Raw genomic sequence first — 10,000 nt, forward strand, 5'->3', positions numbered from 1 at the left:
GGAGGCAGGGCGCTGGCGAGCGAGGGGAATGGGAAGAGGGCTGAGGGGAGAAGCTTTGATGTCCTCCCCCTTGTTTAGCACACTTTGTTAAGTTAAATTTATTCTCCCTTTCTTCCTTTCTTTACCGTTCTTTCTCTCGCCTGTCTCTATCCTTTTATCCCAGTTTCTTTTGCCTTTCTCTCCTCTAATCTATCACTCTCTCCTCCTCTTTTATTTTTTCTCCATCTCCGCTCTCTCCCTGTCTAGCGAAATTTGCTTGCCACCGCCGGCAACTCTGCCACAACCAATGTTCATCCCCCTTAGGTTTGTCTGTGCCTTTGCAGAAGAGCGATTTTTTACATATATGCAATAATAGTCGGGTCTGGACTCGGTATTTGATAAGTGATAATAGAAGCCATTCCGAGGTTCCATTTCCAAACATGTCAGCAGACAGGCGGGGAGTGCGGGTGTGTGTCGGGATTGCATGTATTAACTAGTGTCATTGAGGTTGACATTTGTATTATTGTTATCAGTGTTATGATGTTCCTTATTTATATCTGTTCTCCCCGCAGGTGAGATGGCTGGCCAGTGGGAAGGTAACACACGCTGCGCGCCAGGTATGATAACCGGGGGCCCCAGCCCTCACTCTTGTCTCTGGCATGCTGATAAGATAACATGTGTTGGCCCCCACAACTGTGTGCTCCAATGTGCATGCGCTCTGTGACGTACTTAATGCGCGTGCGCGCACGCACACACACACACACACACACACACACACACACACACACACACACACACACACACACACACACACACACACACACACACACACACACACACACACACACACACACACACACACACATGTTACATGTATATGTATATATGTGTGCGTGCGTGCGCGAGCGCGTGTACATTGTGTATGTAATGTAATGTAATACAATGTGTATTTACACACGCGCAGACTAATACTCGTATAGTATCCACACTGACGCAAAAGATAGGTGGATGGACGGCCAAATAACAGTGATCGTGGAAATGGGTAGGGTGAGTGGTGAACCGTGTACATTAGCATGACAAATGTTTACAGGTCTGTCGTCGGAGAGCAGATTCCCACACTTAGCAGTGTCAGTAATGAAGATTGGCAGGGCGGATGTCATATAGTTATATTTATATTTTTTCTCGACTTTACTAGTGTATTATTTCTTCGGAGGTTCTCTTGAATAGTACATGTACCGGAGAATTAACAAAAAGTTTAAGTGTCACTAAATATCCATATTAGAATGTGACATAGGATGGAGCTTCTCTCAAGAAATATTAACATTTAGGTTTTTATCTCGTTAATGATAGAAAAAGCTCTTTGGCCTCGGGTTCTCTTCGCCGAATTTTGCAAGCTTACCGAACGCCGGTATGGATGTGGCTGTTTAACGATTCGTTTGATTTTTGTTTTCTATTTCTTTGTAGACTTTGGGTCTATTTATCCATTTGGCTCGATTGATAGGATGGTTATTGAAGGAAATAGTTTGCTGCACATTTCTAAAGTGAATCTACTTTAGAAATTCAGCTGACTTGAATTCATCCTACTAAGCTCTATTGTTGGCGGGGAGAAAAAAAGCCACTAGTGCAAGAGAAGTGGCGGTTTGGGGGGGAAATGAAGAAAAAAAACAGAAGAGTTTGGTTTCATGTATCACAGCCGAGTTATGTGGGGGAATCAGAACTAGGATTTACAGGTGAACAGCTTCTCTCTTTCTCGTGTCAATTTTTTGCCTCTCTCTCTCTCTCTCTCGCTCTCTCTCTCTCTCTCTCTCTCTCTCTCTCTCTCTCTCTCTCTCTCTCTCTCTCTCTCTCTCTCTCTCTCTCTCTCTCTCTCTCTCTCTCTCTCTCTCTCTCTCTCTCTCTCTCTCTCTCTCGCTCTCGCTCTCTCTCGCTTTCTCTCTCTCTGTCTTTCTCTCTAACACACACAATCGTTCTCTCTCTATCACTCTCACTCTCCATTTCTCTCTCTCCCTTTTCTGTGATTGCTCGAGTAGGCGAGACTAATGGAACGATTTACGTAACGTTTGTTAGGAGCGTGTCATTAGAGAGTGCTGCGTCACTCCGGATGGAGGAGGCCTTGTTCTTCTATGGCGGGACAGGAGAGAGCACCCTATCACTCAGCCTTTCCTCCTCCCTGCGTCTCCCTTCCCTCCTCCCGTCGTCTCCTTCCCCTTCTCCCTCTGTCTCCCTTCCCTCCTCCCTGTCTCCCTTCCCTCCTCCATCCGCCTCCCTTCCCTCCTCTCTCTGTCTCCCTTCCCTCCTCCCTCCGTCTCCCTTCCCTCCTCCCTCCGTCTCCCTTCCCTCCTCCCTCCGTCTCCCTTCCCTCCTCCCTCCGTCTCCCTTCCCTCCTCCCTCCGTCTTCCTTCCCTCCTCCCTTTGTCTCCTTCCCCTTCTCCCTCCTTTTCCCTTCCCTCCTCCATTCGTCTCCCTCCCCTTCTCCCTTCGTCTCCCTTCGTCTCCCTTCCCTCCTCCCTGCCGTACGTCCCGTCCTCGTGCTACCGTCGCCCCTCCCATACTACCTGTGCCCCCCCCTCCCCCGGGCCTGTCCTCCCTTCCCACCTGCCCCCCCTCCTCCACCACCGCCCATACCCTCCCCTTCAGTTCTCCTAACCCTGGCCTTCTTCTTTCAGGGCCTATAGCCTCGCTTCCCTCGCTTCCTTTTTGTCTTTCCCTCCCTCTACGTCATTTTATTTTTTTTTCTCTCGCTCTCTTACTCTCTTGTTTCTTCCTCTCGTGTCTCCTTTCTTGTTTTTATATTCTTCCTCTAACTTTCCTCCTCCTATTTTGGCTGCCCCTTCTCCCACATCTCCTCTTCAAGCTCTTCTTCACTTCTAACCTCTCGTTTTCCTCCTCCTCTTCCTCCATCCTCCTCCTCTTCCACCTTCTCCTTCCCTCCTTCTCCTCCCCCTCCTCCTTCCCTCCACCTCCTCCGCTACCTGTTCCCCCCCTCTTCCTCCGCCTCCTGCTCTCCCCCTCCTCCTCCTCCTCCATCCTCCCTCATCCTCCCTCCTCCCTCCTCCTGCCTCCTCTTCCCTCCTCCATCCTCCCTCATCCTCCCTCCTCCCTCATCCTCCCTCCTCCCTCATCCTCCCTCCTGCCTCCTCCTCCCTCCTCCTCCCTCCTCCTCCCTCCTCCTCCCTCATCCTCCTCCTCCAGGCAACCTTGACTCCCCCGGCTGCAGTGTGCGGATTTATCGTATTTTCCGCACCATAACGCGGTGCATCCTATCATTATCGTTATTGAGGGAGATGGTAGTAGCGGTAGCACAGTTTGCCATATGGCCGGACTCTCCACACTCACATAGAGGGTGTGCCGGCGCGACGGTCTCGGCGGTAGCGGTGTTAGCGGCGGCGGAGACTGCACCTGCACTCGAATCCTTCCGTCGCGGACATGTAGCCGAACCGCGGGCCCCTGCGGATGGCAAGCTCGCGGCCCCGGTGTCTCGCGTCGCGGCGTCCCCTTCGCTAGAGCCTGTGCCGCGTCCGTGTACTTGTGCGTGTTTGTGTCTTGTTGCTCTTTGGTTCGCCGAGGGCGGTGCGGGAAGGGCGTTCTCATTAGCTTACGCGAGCTCGAAGGAGAGCGACGGAGGGACATTGCTTCGGCCACGGAGCTCCGGTGCGCGCGGCTTTCTGACTGGGCCTGTGGCAGCAGAGCGGACAACGGAGTAGGTCGGCCCATGTGGCATGCTGCTCGGAACCCTGCGCCTCGTGGATGCTTCGGGCCTCGCACGTCTCGCTCACGATATTCGCTAGAGAAAGAGTGTTTTAACATGGCGTCGATGCGGTTCGACCCACGGCGGCCTCCCTGCCCGTGAGGTGTCTCGCCTCGCCTCGCCGACGGATGACGCCCTCACCCACCTCTCTTTCTTGCCTGAAGGTGAGCTCTTGGTTATTGTCTGATCAGGCTGTGCTCTTTGTGCTCCGTGGATGGTTCTCTTAATCGTTTGTGGAGAACTACTTGGCAGTGATGTCGTTCGTAAAGGCATTAGTTTTTGCTGAAAAATCGTTAAGCATTGTGTCCGATTTTTTTAGATAAAGAAATTTGTGTGTTCATACTTACATAAGCTTACATATATATATATATGTGTGTGTGTGTGTGTGTATTATATATATATATATATATATATATATATATATATATATATATATATATATATATATTATATATTTGAATTGACAATTTACTTGGCCGGAATTTGATAGGTAGGAAAGATAGTGAACAGTGAATCTATGCACATATATAAAAGAACGAGTACAAAAGTTATCTGAAATTAGGTAAACGTTACTTCACGGGCACTTCGCATGTCACAAGATCCCGCCAAACCTACTTCTGCTGACATGAAATTCCTGACTTCAGAACTACGTCCATAGTCCCCCCGTCCCCCCCCCTCCCCCCTGACTGCCTTCTCTTCAGGTAAGAAGTACGACTGTGATTGTGGGGGTATTTTAAGGGTGCCACATCTTCTCGCAAGATACCCATTGTTTGTGTGGGGCGAAATCAAATAAATGTTTCCGTTTAAGGATTACAACAAAAATGATTCTTGTTTCTCAGAGAATAATGCCTCATCTTAAGTCGAAAGCCCAAGGATATTCAGTGGTTTTGATTTTTATCCTGATCGTCATTTGAGGTAGAGCAGAAGGAGGCAAGAAGACGCCCGATAAAGGGGATTTGGATTGGATTCTGGGAAAGGGATTAATTACTACGATGTTCTTGTGAGATTCAGAAGTTTCGAGGGCCAGCGCGATGGGATTTGGTGTTGGTTTGGGTACTTGTTTATGAGGAAATTTGGTTTTGTTGGTTATATGTAATATATATATTTTTTTTCTTGGGGGAGGGAGGATTTCGCAACTTTGGAAATGTATAGAATCTGCAGTCTTTTTTTTTTGTGTTGAAAATCGTATTTGATTATATTTTGGGTCGATTGTGCGAATGCAAAACTAAAGTCCATAGTAGCCCCTCTCCCCCTCCTCTCACTCTCTCTTTCTCTCTCTCTCTCTCTCTCTCTCTCTCTCTCTCTCTCTCTCTCTCTCTCTCTCTCTCTCTCTCTCTCTCTCTCTCTCTCTCTCTCTCTCTTCTCTCTCTCTCTCTCTCTCTCTCTCTCTCTCTCTCTCTCTCTCTTTCTCTATTTCTTTCTCTCTCTCTCTCTCTCTCTCTCTCTTACTTTCTTTCTTTCTCTCTCTCTTTATCTCTTTCTCTCTCTCTCTATTCCTTTCTCTTTCTCTCTCTTTTTTTCTCTCTCTCTCTTTTTCTTTCTCTCTTTCTCTCTCTCTTCTTCTCTATCTCTCTCTCTCTCTCTCTCTCTCTCTCTCTCTCTCTCTCTCTTTCTCTTTCTCTCTCTTTCTTTCTCTCTCTTCTCCCTCACTCTCCCTCTCTCTCTCTCTCTATTTATCTATCTATATGTCTCTCTATCTATCTTTCTTTCTCTCTCTATCTATCTATCTTTCTCTCTCTTTCTCTTTCTCTCTCTTTATCTCTTTCTCTCTTTTTCTTTCTCTCTATTTAGCTCTCTCTCTTTCTCTTTCTCTCGTTCTCTCTTATCGAAAGCGTCCGTGAAGTGTGGATTCCGCATGCATTTGGAGCGTTCGGAGTCGCGAAATGACTCCGAAGGCGACAATCAGCGGATATCAGGCACCACCACAAGCCCCCCCCCCCCCTTATCGTCGTCGCCCAGTCTTGCGTGGACGCCAGCGCTTTCTTCCGTCTTTTCTTTTCCTTTCCTTTCTTTGTCATGCATACCTCACTCCCTCTTTTTTTTTTTTTTCTTTCATTTTTTTACTGCATATTCCGTCCCCCTTTTCCTCTCTCTTTTTTTTTCTCTCTCATTTTTCTCTGTCTTTGTGTTTTAGTCTACTTCATCTGTCATTTCACCTCGATAACTGTCGAGGAGGAAAATATAGAAAAGTCATCTAATTGGCGTTGGCTGCCAGTCTCCTCGTGCATACAAGAGATGTTGTTATGCCTTGATATGTTTTATAGTGGAAAATACACGGGCTGTGACAAAAAAGTGCGAACTAATAGAATGGAGATCCCGGCGGGAACTCGACCCTCGAGGGAGCCCGGCATGTTAGCGGCCGCTCGTTCCGGCAAATTATCGCCGGTGATTCCCATCCGGCCGCTGGAAATGCTGCTAAAGATGGACATTTTAACGGAGGCGAAGAAATAGGTTTTGAGTCGCGAGTGTGCCTTCGAAGCGACATTCTCCCTCTCTTTTCCCCCTCCTCTCCTTTTCCCCCCGTCCTGCCCCCTTTCCCCCTCCCTCTTTCCTTATTTTCTCCGCCCTCCCCTCTCCCTATCCATCTACTCCAGCTCACTATCCCTCTTCCTTTGCCTCCTGTCACTTCACCCTCCCCACCCCCGCCCCCACCCCCACTCCCGCCTCCGCCTCCTCACATCCCTCTCTCCCTCTCTCCCTCTCCCCCTCTCCCCCTCTCCCCCGAAAGAGAGAATCGGCTGGAAAATGTCGTCGCTTCGTTTGTCTCATTTCCGCGATAATATGTCTCTTTATTCCCCCCCTTCAATTTTCTCCCGAGGTGCTACTTGGAGGAGGATTTAAGAGATTTAGAATATATTCCCTTCTCATTTCCTACATGATTTCGCTTTACGACTCTTGGCCTTGCGGTTGTCCTCCGTCGCGCGGGTTTCCTGCATGTCTACGCGGCGCTCGCCCGGAATAGGCGACGGGAGGAACCGCTCTCTTTCTCTTTCTCCCTCTTCCCCTCTCTCTCTTTCTCTCTCTTTCCTTTTTTTTCCCTCTTCTCCTCTCCCTCCTTCCTTCATTCCTTCCTTTCTTCCTTCCCTCCAGCTCATTTCTTTTCTACCTCCCCCCCCCCCACTCTCTTTCTCCCCTCTCTCCATGCCGGAACGTCGTTCGTTAGAAAATGGTCTTAAAAGGGTGCGTGGCCCAAGTTACTTTTCATCTTATTCATGAATATATGTTTTGTTTTTTGTCTCCCAGTCGTAGATGTTCCTCATCCAAGAGGCTGAAGCTTTTTTGCTTTGCATATGAGGCCCTTTTAGAGTGAGGAACCTGCCCGTGGATCCACTGGGTTTACTTGGCATAGGATCACGTTAGAACATCTGGCAATGCAGAGCGATTCGGCCCCCTGCATGCGGGCCAGTGTGCGCGGACCGTGCCCATTCAAGACAGGAACCTGGAGTGCCGTTGGCAGGGAGACTGACAGGCCGTCCCCCTCGCCTGCGATCGGCTGCTCGAGTCCGGCGTGCAAGAGGGGGCGTGTCCGAAATCGCCGTCATTATGGATTGATGTAGTCACCATGACGTGGCTTTGCGCACTCAAAATTGGGCTGAAAATTCCTGGAAATTTTAAAAGTCCGTAACCACCATTGCCTCTACATATCGGATAATTATTTAGCGTAATGAGCCAATGCAAAACGTTGTATTTTATTGTTATTACCTGAGTCAGCAGCCATAAAGTAGGAATACCTGTACTTGCTGTAGGTGGGGGTGAGCAGGGAGGTAGGAGAGAGGACGGAAGGCCAAGGCGTGGAAACGGGAAGGTATTTGTGTGTGTTGCTCTTTTTAAAATTCTCTTTCAAACCATGGCTGGCGGCCCGGGCCTTAGGTCGAAAGCAAAATTTGTCGTAAGTTGAGTTTCCGGATGCGGTATTCGGCCTCATCAGGCGAGAGGAAGGGCGGAAAGAGTAGGATTACGTTGCAAGTAAAGTATCTGCCGAAGGTGCCAAGAGGATCACTCCCTTACATAGAGCTGCGAGTCGGCGATCGCAGGTTCCGAGATGAGTGAGGTAATGTGGATATACTGAGGGTGTAATACGCACGTGCAGTGCATGGTTTTGGGATGAGATGTGTGTCTGGGGAAGGAAGGGGGAGGGGCTGCAGCTGCCGGAGTTCCGTCTAGCGGGAACGATAACATTTTTTTTATCTTTCTCTTTTATTTTTGGGGTTGGAGTATACAAACTCGAGAGACGAAGGTGCTGCTACAGCTGCCGAAGATTTAGCTAGCGGGAACACACATCAGACCCAACGTTCGTCAGCCATGCGAGGAACCGCCAAATGGGCGAGAGATTTCCTCCCGGCGGAGACGCTGCCGCCCGAGGTAGCTGGCCAGACAGGTGATCATTCCACGTCCTTAGGATTCTTGGAATGTTTTGAGGCGGTATCACTTACGTTCGGAAGTAGGCGAGGAGAAACGTCAGCGCAGTCCGTGTGTTCCTCGCGTCCCCTTCGCCTGGGGTCGCCGTCGGACGCCGCGGCGGAACACCCTGTGCTTAATTCCGGAACGAGTCGAGGACATCAGTGCTCGTGACAGCCTTCATAAATTCGTGGCGCCATCGGGCCGTCGGGCCTTTTGTTTGCGCAGACAAATCCGCCTGTCCGAGATCTGCAACAGGCCGGCCGCAACGGTCGGGGTCTCTTGGGATCGGGGAAGAGGCCTGATGTAGGTTTCCTTTATATCAAAATCTTTTTTGTACTAGGTGAAGGCATTTAGCCCCTGCATAACTGCAGATAACACGTGTTAGGGGGAAGGGGGAGGGGGGAGTGGTGAGTGGCGCTCCTTGTTTACTTTTCGCGAAATCTAAGCGTTGCTTGTGGTATACTTACTCGCCGCCAAAACTGACGTTTCCACTTTTTTTTGGATAGATCAAATCTGCGCTTGTGATTTCAGAAAGTTTGGGAAGACTTGGAGATATTTGTACGTTTGTGAAAGTTTCTATTGGGAGAAAAAAAAACTATATATTTTCCGATGTGAACGTATTCTGTGACTCAAAAAAAAAAGAAAAAAAAAATCCTTTATTTTTGCGAAGGTGTTATTTAACTTAAATCATTTATTCGTGAGAGTGTGATGTGCTATTCTGCAGCTGATGGGATGGAGTTCCGTCTTGCCGGAACTAATAACCTTCTACATTTTCTTTTCTTTTCTTTTTTTTCCCTTACGTGCGTGTGCCTGTGTAGACTTAGGTGTGCTACCTTAAAAAGTTACATACAATATTACGAAAAACAAAAAACAAAAATCCAGCTAGTAGTCATTGCGTCATTTGCCTCCCTCATGCCACTCCCGAAATCCCCTACTTGATTGGAATCTCTCCGTCATGCAAGTGCCGGGATTGAGGGGGAGGAGAGGTGAGGGAGAAGCGACGGAAGGAAAGGGGAAGGCGGGGAGAGGGGTGAGAGGGACTGAGAAAGGGTAGGGGTGGAAGAGCTTTTACCTCGACCCGTCCGGGACTCCTGTGTATTTGGCGAAAACGCGGTGACGTGATAGGAAGATGTCTGATTTCTTAGAGGAAGCGGGATGAGCATAGCCGAGCATGTTCTTTCTTGTTTTCGCACCGTCAAGTTGATAGAGATATAGTGTTCTAATTGTTGTTTGATGAATTCGTCTTTTGAGTTAGCGGGTTGTATCAACAGCTATTCAGTCGTGTCTGTGAAAGTATGAACATGGAGGTAAACTATTCCATGCTTCGACATTGATGATGCATAGATGAAATGTTACAGATCAGTCCCATAATGAGAGGAAAAAGGTACGAGGAAATATTTAAAGAAATATATGTATAGGGACGTTGATGACGAGACTAGTGAGAGCGAGACTTGGAATCGAGAAAATCTACATGGGAGACCGAGGTTGAAGATAAATGAATAGAGAAAAAAAAGTTCAACGATAGACAAATATATTTTGACAACAGTACCACTTCCAAAGTCCAGAACTCGAGTAGCCGCTTCAGTCGTGCTCTTGTCCTTCCGAAAGTGCGTGCGTCTGGATGCCCGAGAGCGAGGAAGGAGGCTGCTTCAGGGAAGGTCCCGGCGTCCCTTCCACGATCAATTAAACCGCAAGATGTTCCGTTGGTTTTCGTGTGGGCGCGCGGCGGGGCGGGTGGCGGCGCGTGTGGCCAGGTGATCGAGGCGCGGGTGGGAGCATCGCGTCGTTTTGGGAGATAACGGCCTTTATTCGATTTATTGCCCGCCGCCGAAGCCTGTGCACTCGACATATTCAGGGCGTAACTGTCACCCT

General features: G+C 48.9%; 1 protein-coding gene across 12 annotated transcripts in view; it reads left to right on the top strand.

The window, feature by feature from the left end:
• Window positions 1–10,000, top strand: part of cnc (NFE2 like bZIP transcription factor cap-n-collar) — a 412,613-nt gene that overhangs the window by 355,944 nt on the left and 46,669 nt on the right. For 8 of the 12 annotated variants that reach the window (XM_086554849.1, XM_086554850.1, XM_086554840.1 and 5 more), the window contains exon 7: window positions 552–596. The exons of the other annotated variants lie outside the window; for them this stretch is intronic. In XM_086554849.1, coding sequence (XP_086410975.1) covers window positions 552–596 — 45 coding nt within the window. The remainder of the gene's footprint in view (window positions 1–551; window positions 597–10,000) is intronic. 12 annotated transcript variants of the gene reach the window in all.

The sequence above is a fragment of the Penaeus japonicus genome, unplaced genomic scaffold (assembly GCF_977035675.1).
Source record: "Penaeus japonicus unplaced genomic scaffold, GWHDUDI00000001_assembly GWHDUDI00000030, whole genome shotgun sequence".
Classification (NCBI taxonomy): Eukaryota; Metazoa; Arthropoda; class Malacostraca; order Decapoda; family Penaeidae; genus Penaeus; species Penaeus japonicus.